Genomic DNA, 15,744 nt, shown 5'->3' with positions numbered 1-15,744 from the left:
GTTGAATAAATATGGAAAAGTTGTGAAATCTTGGTTCCAGGTTTAATTATTTTAGCTCCTAATGCTCCTAATTTAACCTTGTATAAAAAACTGTATGTGTTTGGACTGGATTTACCATGTCTTCTTCAGTTATCAGAGGGGAAACTTCACTACTGTGTGAAGAAGTCCTCTTTTCTGGCATCGCTGTCTTGTAGAAATTCTGAAAATAAGAGTACTTTCCATTGGGAGGGCAAAGTCCTATGAATTGTGTACTTGATCCACAGGAAATCTTTAGCAGAAAGGCAGGAATACTAGCAGGTTTACTTTCTGTGGTGGAATAATGCCAGTTTTTCTCTTTCCAGCCCTAAGAGCTTTATGATTTAGCTGTGTATTCTGAAATTAAAATTTGTGTGTAGAATTAACATTACTGCATCTGTGTCAAAAGCATTGGATTGTTATCCTTACTTTCACCTTCCTGGCCAGCTGCTAGGGTTTTTGTTCTTGCTGTTGCCTTAAAATTTTGGGTGTTGTACCCTAAGGTATGCTTTTGGCACATCTTTTAATTGTCTTACAGCATATAAAAATATGTGGACACTTTCAGAATGACAGAAGCCTTAGCTATGATTATTTTTGATAAGATTTGAATATACATTATTTGCATCTCTAAATATTGTTATAAGCGGAAGTAAACTTTTACATGCTTATGTTAAAATTGTCCTTGGGTCGTAGAGAGCACTCTGAATATCAGAGTAGTTTTTGTGAGGCCAGCGGGAGCATTTAAACAGCCACAACTACAAAAGAGTTTTGTACAATGTTTTAATAAGTTTTTTGTCCTAAGCTTTCACAAGGCTGATGTAAACATCAAATTAGCTGGGTTATTTATACTTGTGTTTTGTTTTAATACTATTGTACTATTTAAGTATTGATCTTGCAAATATTTATGGTGAGATGTACAAAGCTTCCAATTAAGAGCCATTGTTTGATTTCAGGTAAGTTATTTCTGCTATCAGCCAGCTGTTACACAATTTGCAGACCTGTAGGAAAGGCTCACTTCAACATATGTGCAGTCCATGGCTGTCTACAGTTTGATATTTCTGCCTATTTCTCCTAATAGATGGCAACATCTTTTATCCGGACCATAGAACTTGGAGGAAGAGACTCTGCATCTTCTATGTATGATCTTTTAAGAGCCCATGTAAAAGGGCTTTCCAACTTTGTTAATTTTATTGACAAGCTGCAAGAAATTGTTGGTGAAGTCTTAAATACAAGGTAATAGATTTTTGTCTTGGTGAGCCCCTCCTTTTCTTGTACTTGAACAAAAAGAAAATCAAATAATGTACTTACTAAAGAATTCAGAGTAAATGTTTAAAAATTAAACCTTATTTGAAAATATAATTGAAAAACAATTGGGGTAAACTTATGAATTTTTGAGGGGTTTTTTTTGTATTGAATTTTTATCAAATCTACATGTGTATGGTGGTTTGGTTGCTTCTCTAGTTGTAAATGAAGTTACAAAGATTTCCAACTTGTGCGTCCGGTAAATACATAAATTGGTATGTGCTTTACTTCTTGCTAGTTAATTCCTTCCTTTTGGTCATTTCATTCTCTTTACCCTTCTGTAAAGGAGTCTTTATTGCTGCTAACAAATGACAGTGTTGGTTATTTAGCCTTTTCTTTCATTTTAGCTATATAAATGAAGCATAAGAATTATTTCTTAGGGAGGCTCTGGTGGAGTTGCTGGTTTTGATTGTGTTTGAAGAACTGAAGTTAGTCTTCTGGGCAGGCTTATAAATATGTGATTAATTAGAGAAATGTAAATGTAACACAGGGGTTTGAATTGGCAAGTGCTGGCATTATTACAGAGAGAAGAGCTATTTTCTTATGCTTCATAGAAATTAATAATTTTGTCATTTATAATCAGTAATTTTTACATACAAAACTTTGGCAAATCAGCTTTAATAATTCTGTCCTTGATACTAAAGGATTTTTTTTTTTCAAGTTTGAATTGAGTCTAATCCTCACAGTGGAAAAAAAAATGTCATAAATAAGCAGTATTTAAGTTAATGTTCAGTTTCCATTGAAGTTGGAAGTGGGAAGTATTTCTGAAGTTGTTTTGCAGTTTTGTCTTACTTTTTTATTCTGCCTTTTGTTCTTTCATTTCAACATCCTGGATGCCAGAGACATACTGTCTGTGCTGGTGACTAAAGAAAACTATTTGCTCAACATATAGTATATGCTATTTTTCCTTTGCTTAAATCGTATCTGTCACTATATATTGATAAAAAATGAGAAATGGAAAAATATTTATATGCATGAACTTTTTAGGGTGAAAATACTTTCTCAGGTGAATACATTTCAGAAAAATGTAACATAAAATGCTGTATCTTGTTAATTACTCCTCTGTTTAAAAGAGAATGTTTAAATGTGAGAAAAATTGGAGTGGGATAGTTGCTGGGAGTTATAAGTTTCTCACTGGGTGAATTCTCTAGAGCTTGGAAATGCTTTTTAGCATTCAAGTATTTGTTATGTAGCTTTCCCTGCTGCACCTGCTGTTCCATTTGTTTTGGGGTATAAATCTTGTTAATGTCAGATTCTGTGCATTAAGTTGGCTGTACACATGTAAGTATTGCTGTTTGTCTTGCTGACCAGGAGTGGAAGGTGGTTGTACTGTGCTGTTTGTAGCTCCTCTTGTACTCCACATGCCCTTTATACCCTCGCAGTATAAAATAAGTTTTTCATCTGTGTATCCATAGATGTTTTCAAGTGTTTGGTATGTCACATGGATGAGGACTGTCTGTGTGTCCTGACTGTCATGTGGCAGTTGTTGGGAGCTCCAGAGGATACAGTTCTATGCAAAAAAATGTCTCTAGTTCTGTTACTGCTGCAAAGTAAAGACCAGAGGGGTACAAAGGAAGCAATGCAGCAGAATCCTGAGTTACTTCATCTGTACAAGCCTGCTGAGAAATCCAAGAGCAAGCTAGACAACCTGTCTGCAGCATTGCTCTTTCTCTGATGCAGAGATTAGCCAGCCTGCATTAACCAGGTCTCTGTATTGGCTATGCCACAAGAAAAATGCTGTATTTTTTACTTAATGGTTAAAATCTTTTATTTCGGTTTAATTTTGTTACAGTGGACGTCTCACGAAACCTGTAACTGCACAAAATACAAAGTAGCCAAGTAAATGGTGGGTCACTGTGAGACACATACTGGAAAGAGGCTTTCTTCATCTGCCTGATTCCTTTGCTTTGGGAATCTAGAAACCAAATTGAAGGTCTTGGACAGTGGTGGGAAGTGCTTAAGAATATTTTGTGCTTAGTAGGAGATATTGTGTAACCAAGTATCTGCTAACCTATGGAGAATAACAAAAATGTGTTTCTCATCTCCCCATCATTCAGCTAAGAAAGTTAACAGTAGATTAGATGCACAAAAGTGAATTTGTCAAACAGAGTGGAAGTTTAATGAAACTATGATGGTTTGGTTCAAATCTGGCATGCCTGATAGCAGGAGAAATGGAAAGACAAAATGAAATTTGGTAGTTTCAAGGTGTATTCACTGAAGACTGAGGATTCCTACAAATCTCTGGCATCTTGAAATTGTTTGCCTCTCCTCATTATCCAGATGTCTGATATTAGAAGACATCACTATCTTTCAAGAATTGGTAGCATGAATATTTGTTAACATTTGGGGGTGCTGTAAAACTTGTAATGCTAAAACCATTTATAGATTTATAAGAATTGGACAATGTTAATACAGTAAATGTAGAACCTGGATGTTCTACTTTTTTTACACCTGTTTCTTGACAAGGAGCATATCAATGTTGTATTTGTCAGCTAAATGGATGGTTATTATACACCTGAAGATCTGAAAACTCTTTCCTGCTGGCATAAATGGAAAGCTGCAGCTCTAATCCGTCATTCTGGAAACCCTTTTCTTTTAGGCCAGAAGAACTCCTGAAATGGCTTTTCCCAAGTTTGTTAAAAAAGTGTGACTTAAAATGGAAGGACACAAGGTCATTCATCATGTTGGTTACTGTGCTTGATGGCTAGTATGGGGAGGTGTGGGTACGTATACATACACTTTAAAAATCCCCACTCATTTTGTAGGGAAGCAAAGCTGGGAGGTTGGCAGCATATTTTCTCCTCAGTTGGGCGCTGCCCTCGGCGCAGGCAGCGGCCACTGGGTGTCACCATCGCCCAGCTCACACCGGAGCCGGGTCGCGCTCGCCGCATCCAGCTCGCCCTACCGGAGCGAGCGCGGCGCTCCGGAGCGGCTCCGCATCGCGGGCCCCTGCAGCCTCCGCAGCCCGCTGGAGCATCACACAGCTCGCCTCACCATGTGGATTTGTGCTCTTTGCTTCCCCCCGACAGGGAAAATGCTGTTTCTTATGTGCTTCCTTTGGGAAGTCGTGATTGCATCTCGAGGCGTGGTAGTATTTGGGGAGAAGGAAGCACATTGGACTCTATCTAGGCTTGTGCTGAATGTTTGAGTTAATTAGACAGTGTTCACACAGCCCTGGAGGTTTGTGGTCTAAAGTTGCTGGAAAGTTGTGCAAGCATATGCAAAACATTGTATATAGGATTGTTTAAATTTAGGATTATAGAATAATTCAGGTTGGAAGGAACATCAGAAAGTTTTTGGTCCAACATCCCGCTCAAAGCACGGTCAATTATGGAGTCAGCTCAGGTTAATCAGGACTTTATCCAGACAAGTTTTGTACAGTCTCCATCCTTGGGGGTTTTTTATCTCCCTCTTGGCAGCCTGTTCCAACTGCTTTTGTCCTCACGGTGAAAAGTTGTGGGGTTTTTTTACTTATATTGAGTTGGGACCTCTCTTGTTTCAGTTTATGCCTATTGTCTTTTTTCACTGTCTGTCAACATGAGTCTGGTTCCATCTTCTTGGTTGCCACCCTGTAGGTATTGGAAAGCTATTAGTAAATCCCCCTGAAGCCTTCTCATCTGCAGCCTGAACAAGCTGTTCCCGTAGCTGCTTCTCACAGGGCATGTGTGCCTGACCAGCTTGGCAGCCCTCTGCTGAACTTGCTCCAGGTTTCAGTGTCTTTCCTGGACTGGGGGCCCAAAACTGGACACAGTATTCTAAATTTGGTCCAATGAGTGCTGATTAGAGAGGGATAATCACATTCCTCAGACTACTGGCTATGCTACTGTTGCTGCAGCCAAGGATTCTGTAGGCCTTCTTTATTGCCAAGGCATGCGCCTGGCTTGCAGCTTGCTTGCTGAACATGCACCAAGGTTTTTTACATAGAGCTGCTCCCCAGCCTGTGTCATTGCAAGGGGTTATTCCTTTCCAAGACTCTGCATGTCTTGTTGAATTTCATATAGTTCCTGTCAGCCCGTTCCTCTTGTCTGTTTAGGTATCTTTGCGTGGCAGCTCTTCCCTCGAGAGAGTTGACTGTTCCATCTAACTTGGCGTCATCTGCAAACTTGATGAGCATGTAATTTTAGAGAGTCGCTGCCAAAGATAATAGGGAAAAAAACAGGTTTTAGGATAGGCTCCTATGATACTCCATTGTTACAATGTCTGCTACCTTCTGAGCATGATGATCCAACCAGTTAACTCCTCTAATTGTACATCCTTCCAGACTCTAACATCAATATTCCTATGTTACTCTCCTACAGAGAGTATTCTGACTGTGTTGATAAACCTTGCTACAATCAAGGGAAATGGCACCCACCATTCTCCCCTGGTCTGCAAATTGAGTCATTTTTATTATAGGGAGAAACGGATTGGTCAGGCATAATTTACATTTGATAACTGCATGCTTATAGTTACCAGCTACCACCTAATCCTTCATATGCCCAGATATGTGTTCTTAGAAGACTTTGCATTATTTTCTTGAGGAACAGAATGAGGCTGATGAACTTGTAGTCCCCCCAAACTGTCCTTATGGGACTTTTTTTTTTTTTTTTTTTAAACAATGATTTGCTTTTCTCCATTTGTCAGGGACCTCACCTGGTCACCCTGAGTTTTCATGATGATACAGAGTTGTCTTATGAGGGCATTTGCCAGTTCTACTAAGGCTCTTGGATGCAATCCATTTGGTTCAATGTTCTTGAACATAATCAGTACTATCAAGTGAAGCCTGATTTGATCTTTATCCACTGCTGGCAACTCTTTTCTGAAAAATTTCTCTAATCAGTGTGTTGGTAAAGACTGAGGCAAAGAAGGCACAGAGTACTTCTGTTTTATCTGTGCCCACACTGTTGCAAAAGCTGCCTTTTAGCAAAGGTCCCTCATTTTCTTTGTTCAGTAGGTGAAGCTCCTTTAACATTCCTTGTAATTCTCAGCTCCAGCTGGGCTTTAGTTTTCCTGATAGCATCTCTAAATGCCCAGGTGATGTTTCTAGATCGTTTGTAATCTTTCCCTTCTTCCCTTCTCCCATTCTTTGTGAAGCCTTTTTGCATTCAGGCTCTATCAGTTCACTGTTTAGCCAAGCTGGTCTGCTAATATTTCTGCATATTTTCCTAAGTGTTGTGATGGAATGGTCCTGTGCTCATAATACTATTATAGTATAATATAATTTATGTTATTATAATTAATAACAGTTTGCCTGAGTGCCTTTGCCTTTTAGAACTTTCTCACAGGGAATTCAATGGCTGCTTATCAAGATTTATTCTGGGAAGAATACTTGGTTACTTTTATACCAACTTTGTCACCAGACCTGGGTAGCAAAGCTTGGGATGGAGACTATGAAGAGTCACTCTAGTTTCTTCCAACAAGCTGAAAGAAATTTTAGCCAATAAAGCAAAAGCAGGAACAGCAAGATGGAAAAATACTCTGCAACAAGGGTCTTTTTTTTTTTTTTTTTTGCTGTGTTTGTTATGGATATAATAATCTGTGAAACTCCAAAAGGTCTAAGGAAGAGTCTTCACTTAATTTTGATATCTGTCAGAAAATTAAATTAATAATCATACATCCATTGCCGGAGGTGGAATTTTTGAGTACTATGAGTGCTTTGATATAGTTTTTTCTTTTACAAATATATTTAAAATCTAGAGAAGTTCACTGATAAGATTTTATTGTTAAAATTTTGAAATCTAAATGAACATGCATTGGTAATTTCTTTTTTTAAATTATGGCTATAACATAAGAAATAAGCCTTTAGATTTGCTTTAAAAGCACAGTTACTGCTCTTTTAGAAACATTTGTATAGTATTTCTTCCTAGATACATTTTGTCCCATTCTTCTACCCAGGTAGATCAAGCTCTAGTTGGTATCTTGGTGCTTTGTGTTTGAGAATGGAATTACTGCTGCTCTCTTCCTATAGTTCTAAATTAAAAAATTGGATAACTGAGTAGTTGTCAAGTTCTAAAGCATCTTTTAAATCCACAACAAGGAAAAAAGGCTGTGATCTCCTCCCACCCTGTGAGCACTGAGTGTTTGTAATTTCTTTTAAGACACTTGTTCCCACTACCTAAGTCAGATAGCTATATATTTATCATCTATTTTTTACCTCTGTTGAAGTTGAAATGAATGAATAAAAATGTTGACCTTAGTGTAATAGAATTTTGATATATTCTTTTCTGTTCTTGGAATAGACTTCAGGACTCTGTTCTGCTTTTTATCAGGTTTTGAATATTGTCCATATCCTCAACAATTTTTCCCCTTATTTATGCTATTTTAGTCTTTTTTGGAAAAGATGTATTTCCAGAAAATTAATAAAAGTGGTCTTGCACCATATTAATTTTTCACACTAAGGCCTGAATTCTGGAGGAAGAGCTCTTGCTGATGTCATTTAGATTTTTGGTAAACAGAGGAGCTTGTTTATATTGTTTATAATCTCAGTAGGAACAAAATAGACAAGGTGTGCTGTTAGTTTCTTATAAATTAGTTACTTCTACATAAGATAGTTTGACAAGGAAAATGAAATAGAAAACGGTAAGGTTGGTTCTCAGGTGATGTAAGGCAAAAAGGGTTCAAGGGGGCACAAGATCTGTGAGTATTATTTGGTAGAAGAAACCGGTGACAGAAGATCAGATTTGTCCAGTGCCTGGGTAACAGGTAGAGTTTTTATATTGCACTTTAACTCTTTAGAAGCACTGGTGCAAATAATGCATTTTTAATATATGATTGATTTTATCTATACATAGACATTTGGTTTTTTCTAGCTATGAGACAGGTGAGCTGAATCCTGCTTGACCACTGCTTTAGTGCTGGTTAAAGCTGAAGAAAGTAAGCCACTCCTTCTCTCTGCTGGTCTAAAGTAGTTGCGAATTTTCATGCTGATGGTCACGTTTGGACTTGACTAGACCCATTCACTGGAGGATTGCCACTGTACACTGACTTCAGGCATCTGTGTTTAAACACTCTGTTGGACAGTGGAAAGTGGTTGTTTCTAAAGTGTCCGGGTTTTTCTTCCATTTATAATTACACTGAATTTCCTTTGGTTATTTCTGTCATAGAGAAAGATAGAATTTGGTTTTCTAGTTGAGTTTTCTTTCAGTTCATACCTTTTGAGCAAAGAAATGTTGCATGTGACTCTGAAAAGAATCATATTACTAGCTTTTAAATGAATGCTATTTTACAACCTCTGCTATAGTGGCAACTGATGACTATATTTGCTGACTGGATTTGGTAAGAGTCCTCCTTTGATGCAGTTTAGACTATGGATGTGATACTGAAGCACTTTATCCTAGAGTACCTCTTATCAGTGGCCTGTGATCTGAATGGAACATCACCGAAAGCTTTTTAGCAGGAGCACTGACTAGAAGGGGTAAGGTCTTTCCAATTGCCTTAGACAAATGGCATTGCTTTGTTTAATGTATCAAGTTAATTCTTGAATTCAACTAGTTTTTTTGCTTCTCTTTCAGAATTAAAAAGAAAAGCTTCTTTTGCTGCTATAAAAATTATCGTAAGAGATGTCCATGTAATTCCATATTTAAAAAAAAACCTTTGTGGTTCTTCTGACTGTTAGGAGCTGCAAAGTGGATAACAGTTTCCAACCTAATTTTATTTCTATAAATATTTTTTTTAGTGCAATACCAGTTATTTTAAAGTTCATTCAAGTTCAACTGATCTTCTGAGTAATATAAATCTATGAAAGAGTAAAATCAGAGCAATCTGTAATAAGGTGTCATCTTTGTAATATAAACAAAACCCCAAACACCCCATGTGCTTTTTTACCACATTTTCCTTTTATCATCATGCTTTTAGTTAGTCTTTTTGAACCTCTCTAGAAACAGATCTAGTAACTACCTTCAGCATTTTATATGTATAAATATGAATATATATATATATGAATATATATATACACAAATATATATATGACTAATGATACGACACTAACATGACACAGCACAACTTATGTGTTGGTGTAAAATGGCATAAGATGTGGCAGGGCATTTCAGTACTAATCCACACACATTGAATCAGCATTTTAGGTCTTGACCTGTTGATAAAAATTCTAGTTGAAGTATAAATAAACTTATCCTTGCTCCAGTTACTACTCTGTATATTTGATAGGAGACTGGAACTCTTTCCTGTAAAAGAAGGAATATGAGGAGAAGAAGTGATTAAATGAATTTTATTTCTACTAGCAAATATCTTTAGTTGGCATTGGGCAATAGAGGCAACAAAATAAACATAGAAAATAGTTTTGTGAAAGGTTTGGTTTTTTTCCCCATTGAAAAGCTATGAATCTATAATTGAGGTACATGCAGAGCAAAGAATTCAAATTAAGGGCATGCTTATGTTAATTAACTGTGCTAGTGTCCAGTACTAGTTGTATAATATTTTTTCTTTCAGCATACATATGGGTATATATGTTAAATGTGTAGAAATGATAAATTTATTGCTTATTTACAAGCAAGTTCAACAGATCTGTAGACAGAAGTAACTGAATCTGGTTTTCATAGGGAATTTTAATCAATCCCTTCACCTGCTCATTTGTCTTGAAGTTCTAGGTTTAGTTCTCATTTAATACAATACTTTTCTCATTTGAGTATATGATTTTGGAAAATATAAGTTTAGTATTGAGCCTGGCAAGAATCATCAGGAGACTTGGCTGCTGTTCCTGTATGTATCTCTGAAACAGAACTCTTCTTCAACATTTTTCTCCCCTTACCTCTTGACAACTTGTAGTGGATTTTTTTCCCCTCCCTTTGAACTTTTCATTCTTTTGTGGTTAGATTGAATTGTGGGGTTTGGAGAAGTGCTCCAATAGATTTTTTTTTTTTTTTTAAACTGTCATTTCCAAGATCTGGATGGATCTTGAGCTGTCTATGGAGAAACTGGACATGGTGATTTTTGTTTTGGCCAAGTGCATACACTGTGCTAAAATTTCTTCAAAGCATAAGTTTTCCTGTCTAATGAAGCCTGAAAATCTAATTGAGTTGAATCTAAGTGAATTGTATAATCTTTAGTCTGTAGAAGTTGAAGTTGAGAATTGTGTGGAAATATTTGTTTTTTTCCTATTTAAAAATACCCAATAACCATCCCCCCCCCCCCTTCCCCCGCCTAAAGTTTCATGTTAACATCAGGTTTTTCAAGTTATTTAGAGGAGTCCTTTTCAGCCAGAATAAGCCAAAACAGTAAGGTCTCTGGCCCAGTTCCCTCCATGTATTTTAAGTGGAAACAATATAAACAAATTCTTTTTCCTCTGACTCAATTCCTATTTTTATCTAGTTCTACCCAATTATTTTGTATTTTATATGAATGTAGATGTGCAGAGTTTCATTTGATGAAGGTTCTCCCAGCTGGAATTCTGAAATTTATCTTCAGAATTTAATGTGTACAAAATAAGTCTTTATTTGCATTTGCAAGGTATCCTTTTAGGGCAAGCTGGCAGGAGCATGAAGGAAACCAGTAAGGATGGAGGAAGTTGAAAACTGAGTCATGTCACTCTTGGTTATATGACCTGGAATAACGAAGCCATTGCTTTGGGGTTTTGACAGAACTGTCATTTGAAGCATCATTAATGTACTAATGTACATAAATGTACTAAAAATTCTACTGTAGGTGCCAATAACAGCTCATTTCTGCTGCATTTTTGCTTTGATGTGAACTGCAAACCTCATTTAGGAAAAAAAGCAGCTTTTGGGAAGAGATGGATTATTATATAGGAGAGCTGAGTGGTTCTTGTAATGCTTTATTTTCTTTGCCCAAGACAAAGCAATTGTAAAACATACAAACTGTTTTGTTTAGGTGCTGGAAAAAAATGTTAAGCTTTTAACTCAAGGAGCTTATTCTCTTTTTCACAAAATCTTAATTAAAGTAGTCAGACACATGTGCTGAAGACAGAGATTAATGGAGTGTGCCTTTATAGCTAATAGGGAAGTTCATGTGGTCTAATTACTATCTATTTAAATAAAACTGAAAGAAGATAGGGATTTTGAAGCACCTTCACAAAGCACAAAAGACTCAGATCTAATGGGGTATTAAAGAGGAATGCATGTTTGAGTTAAAAATTTTGTTTATACTTAACAATTTGAGCAAAACTATGAATACAGGTTTAAAGAAAATACTTTTCTTTGAACTTCTAAGTGGACATTAGTTTTGTATTGCAGCTCAGAGTATTACTAAATGCTGAATTCATTATGTTATAATTTCTTTTATAGCAAATTATTCTGTTGGACAATACGTTATGCTGCTGTTTGATTTAAAAGATCAAAGCTGTTGTCTCTGAGCAGTGAAGGCTGGCTATGTTCAGCACTAATAGGTGTACTCAAGTGTTGCCAAGATTAATGTGGAGATGACCCTGTGCCTATTTTCAGAATCGCAGGGGGGCGAATTCTGTCAACAGTGAAGATGCATTTGATAAAAGGCCGGAGCAATGGGGATCCTTTCTGTGAGGCAGTGGAGGAAGCTGTACAAGACTTGGATTTGAAGATTAAAAATATTATTGATTCACAACAGGAAACCTTGACTGCTAGCACTACTGGAGTCAGTCCAGCACGGGTAATGGGACTTCTTTTGTTCTTTTGACTGTTTAGCTTTATAAGAAAGCAAAAATCTTTTGCCTGTTTTGTTTCTTTTACATTTTTAAAAGACTATCTATAGAGTATAATCTTTTTCCTAACTGTATGAAAGTAGTTATTTCCTCTACGCTGTGATTTTAAACTTGTTGAAAGACTTACACTTGAGGATTACACTGTGACTATCAAAGAACTGATTTACATAAACTAAATTTCTTACCTTAAAATTGCAAATAAAATACTCTTTAAAGCTTAATTTGGTTGTGCAGTAATTATAAATGTAGATACTTAGTGTCAGATTTGCCATTAATTTCAAAGCAATGAATCTAACAAATTTCCAAACAAAAGAACCTCATGAAAGTAGAATTAAGATTTGAGAACATGTATCAGTAGTCTTTTATTAAAATACACAGGTTTTAATTAGTACAGCATCAAGTATTTCAAAGGGTAAGGCCTTCAAAGTAAGGTTAAATATGTAAGATTGTAGATGGTAAAGTATGTAAGATTGTAAGATGGTAAAATGTGGAGTGGGAAGGGGAATTAAAGCCCCAAACAATCATATGTAAGCTTTTCTCTTTTAGTGTTTCAAGACACTAATGAAGCTATTAATGACTTTGTTTTCCTTTTTTTGGAAGGAATCAATATATTTAAAGTTCTGTGAGTCAGGTGTTGAGGGCATAATACAAGATTTCTATTTGTGGTTCGTATACTGTGAATCTACTCTGGTTTAGGTTATAATTTTTTGTGATGAAAAAGTCAACCAACTTTAATTATTTTATTTTACATTGTTGATGTATAAGATTAATAATGTAATTTGTTTTTTCTAGCAAATTAAAAAAATTATAGACACCTTCAATGTGTTTGGAATTGTTAGGATGCTTTTTGTGAAGTCATTGGATTTATACCATGGTAGCAAAAGATTTTTAACAAATTTTAATCAAACCTTCAGTATCCTTTTTCTTTTTTAAGACAGCTAAAACCAGCCAGACCCTATTGGCTAGTTAAGCTGGTTTAAATGTGTGTTTCCACAGAGTATGTTGGATATATATTTCATTCTCATTTTCCTGTTTGCTATGAATGCTTGTTCAGTGTATTTCCCTGTTTCCCTTTCATATCCTTCTATTTGTTTCTCTTTCCCATCTGAGAAAATTATAACTGCCGTCAGTTCTGTCTTTATTTAGCTACTTGTGTTACCAATAAAATTTTAAAATATTATGTAGACCATTATAAGCCAGGTAAAAGCTTTTTATTAAAATTTTATTCTTCAGAGAAATTCACCATTTCTTTTCCAAAATTATATTTATTTCTTACTGTTCTCCAGAAGTTCATAGTCTGATGACTCTGTAGAAATGTTTAGCATCATCCTTGTTGAGGCAGAAGATGGCAAAGATGGTTGTATCCTGGTGATGTGGGGAGGACCTGCAGAGGAGAAGATCATGAAGGGCTGTATTCCATGGGAATGGGTATCTCTCTCCACACAGAGGAGAAGACAAAGAGCATAAGGAAGAAGCAGCAGAAGGGACAAAGTGTTAGGAACTGGCTGCAATCCTCATTCCCCATCCCCCTGTTCAGTTTGTGGGAAGGAGGTGGACAAGTTGAGAGGAAGGAGGAAGGGATCCTGTTATGAGTAAATGTCAATAAATTAGATTAATTTCATAAAGTCAAATCTGGTTTGGCTATGATTAGTAAGTGAGCAATCTGTCCTCATCTTACTCCCGTGAGCTTTTTTCAAGATTTTTTCACTTCCTGTTCTGTCTAGGAGGAGGAAGGATGGAGCAGCTTGGCAAGCACCTGGCAGCTAACCAGGGTCAACCAGCACAGTCCTCTGTGGGGCCTGAGGAATTAGAGATAAGGACAGTAGTTGAGAGAGGTAATGGGTAAAATGTGGACTGAACATTGGTAGAGAACAGGCTAAGTGTGAGGAAACTTTTTTTTTTTGCAACTGTGGAGGGATGAGGGGTAGAATGTGTGTAAATTGTTTGCCTTTGTCAGTGCTATGTTTGTTATTTTGGTGTGGGGAATTTTTTTGTTGATGTAAGTGAAGTCTGTGAAGATTGTGATGAATTTCTATTTTAACAATTATCCTTAAGCATATGATTCAGAGAGCTGTGGAGTGGAAAAGGGAGCTTAGACAAATGTTAAGATAGTGATATCAAATTGAATATTTTAGTGGAACTTGGTGTGGAAGAACATTTTACTAAACATACGGAAGGGTCGGTTTTCTTTCGTAATAAAAAGAGAAAGCAAAATTTAAAAGTCCAATAAGTTTTCCAAATCAATTCAAGCTCTATTAGAAATTAGAGCATCTGTGTTGTTCTATTAAGATCTCAGGGCAGCAAAGATTAATGCTTTGTTCTGATTCTTACATAGAGCTTGGGGGTTTTGTTTTGATTTCACTTAATAAGAAAACCCCCTGATGCTATAATTTTTCAGAAAAAAATGGTCTATATTCAGTTTAAATTTTGGTTTGATAGGATGCTAGGCTTTTTTCCTATGCAAGAGATTAAATAGTTTCTTTGAGTGCAAATTAAAAATATCATCTTTAATATAGAGGTGAAAATTATGCCTCCACTGGCTCCTGGTAAGGCTGCTTCTTCATAAAATATACCTAAAAAGTGTAACTTCATTAGAAAAATATTTGCATTTCTCCTGGCAGTGGCAGTTTTCTTCCATCATTGCTCAGTTTTCTTGCAAATACCTGGTTTATAAGAATCTAGAGCTCCAAGAGAAGTTATTACTTTATGCAGCAGGAAGCACTATTTTGTGTTGAAGCCTGCACAAGTGATTAATGGGAATTGTGATTAATTTCTTCCTAGGAAAGTTACTACTGTAAATGGAATCTGGCTGGAACTATTTTATTTAAAAAAATAATTTGATTCATTATTAGGCTTATTTATAAGCATTTTTTTTTTGTCTTACCGAGATCTTTTTGTTGTCTTACCTATAGTTCTTATTTTGCCTTGGACTTTTGTCCATGGTTAGTACACAGATTGAGCTTCTGGTGTTATAGTACTTAAGATTTCTGAAAGTTGTTTCTAAAGATTTTTTTTTTTTGTGTATCATCAGTCAAAATGATGCCAATTTTGAACTTCTTTCATTAAGACAAATTCACAATGGCACACATGACATTTAATAAAAATCTATGTTATGGTGATGTAACTGGAGAGGTTCAGAATAAATTTTGAAGAAATTAAATGGCACTGAAATAGGCCAATTCTGTAAAGCCAAATAACAACCATTTCTGTAATTGCTATTTCTAGCTATTGATTATAACTTATAGTAGCTGACTGACATGTGTTGCTATGGTTTCTTGAAAGCTACATACACTAATTGATGTAATCAAATAGAGAGAAAAATAGAATTTGATCTTTTCAAGACTGTGTTTAAAAGCAGTTAACTGATTAGATAAATGCAGTTCATTGCTTGTCTTGCCCTTCAGAATAAAGTCAGAGTATTCAGTGTTTCTGTGTATTAGTGAATAAGAGAACCTATAGTTTTAAAATAACTACCACTGTGTATTAAGCCCTAAATTTCTCTATGGAATTCCTAGTACCTTTAAAGAAAAATATAGCATCTTTCTAGATTTTTTAAGTCCCACAGTGGCTATGGATTTCTTCATCTGTACTGCTGACTGTTGCATTGAGCACTTCCAGATGCGGATTGGGTTTTTTCTTTAAGGAATTCTTTTTTCTTGTGGAAAATCGTGGGGAATTCACCTGAACAACAGGAAATTGTGCCACGTACCTCTGTTGTCAAATCTTGATGGAAATCTCACTTTTAACCAACTGCTTTAGCAGATTGTTAGTCAGGGTGGTTGGACTTCACAGAATGTGTT

General features: G+C 36.0%; 1 protein-coding gene across 20 annotated transcripts in view; it reads left to right on the top strand.

Annotated features, from left to right (window-relative positions):
- PARPBP (PARP1 binding protein) overlaps window positions 1–15,744 on the top strand; it is a 289,156-nt gene that overhangs the window by 10,576 nt on the left and 262,836 nt on the right. For all 20 annotated transcript variants that reach the window (XR_008437136.1, XR_008437137.1, XR_008437132.1 and 17 more), the window contains 2 exons: window positions 1,094–1,248; window positions 11,709–11,892. Coding sequence is in view for 3 of the 20 variants with exons in the window: in XM_053977701.1 (XP_053833676.1) it covers window positions 1,094–1,248; window positions 11,709–11,892 (339 nt within the window). In the remaining 17 variants the exon portion in view is untranslated. The remainder of the gene's footprint in view (window positions 1–1,093; window positions 1,249–11,708; window positions 11,893–15,744) is intronic.

This window comes from Vidua macroura, chromosome 5 (genome assembly GCF_024509145.1).
Source record: "Vidua macroura isolate BioBank_ID:100142 chromosome 5, ASM2450914v1, whole genome shotgun sequence".
Lineage (NCBI taxonomy): Eukaryota > Metazoa > Chordata > Aves > Passeriformes > Viduidae > Vidua > Vidua macroura.
This window is presented reverse-complemented; position numbering and strand designations above follow the sequence as displayed.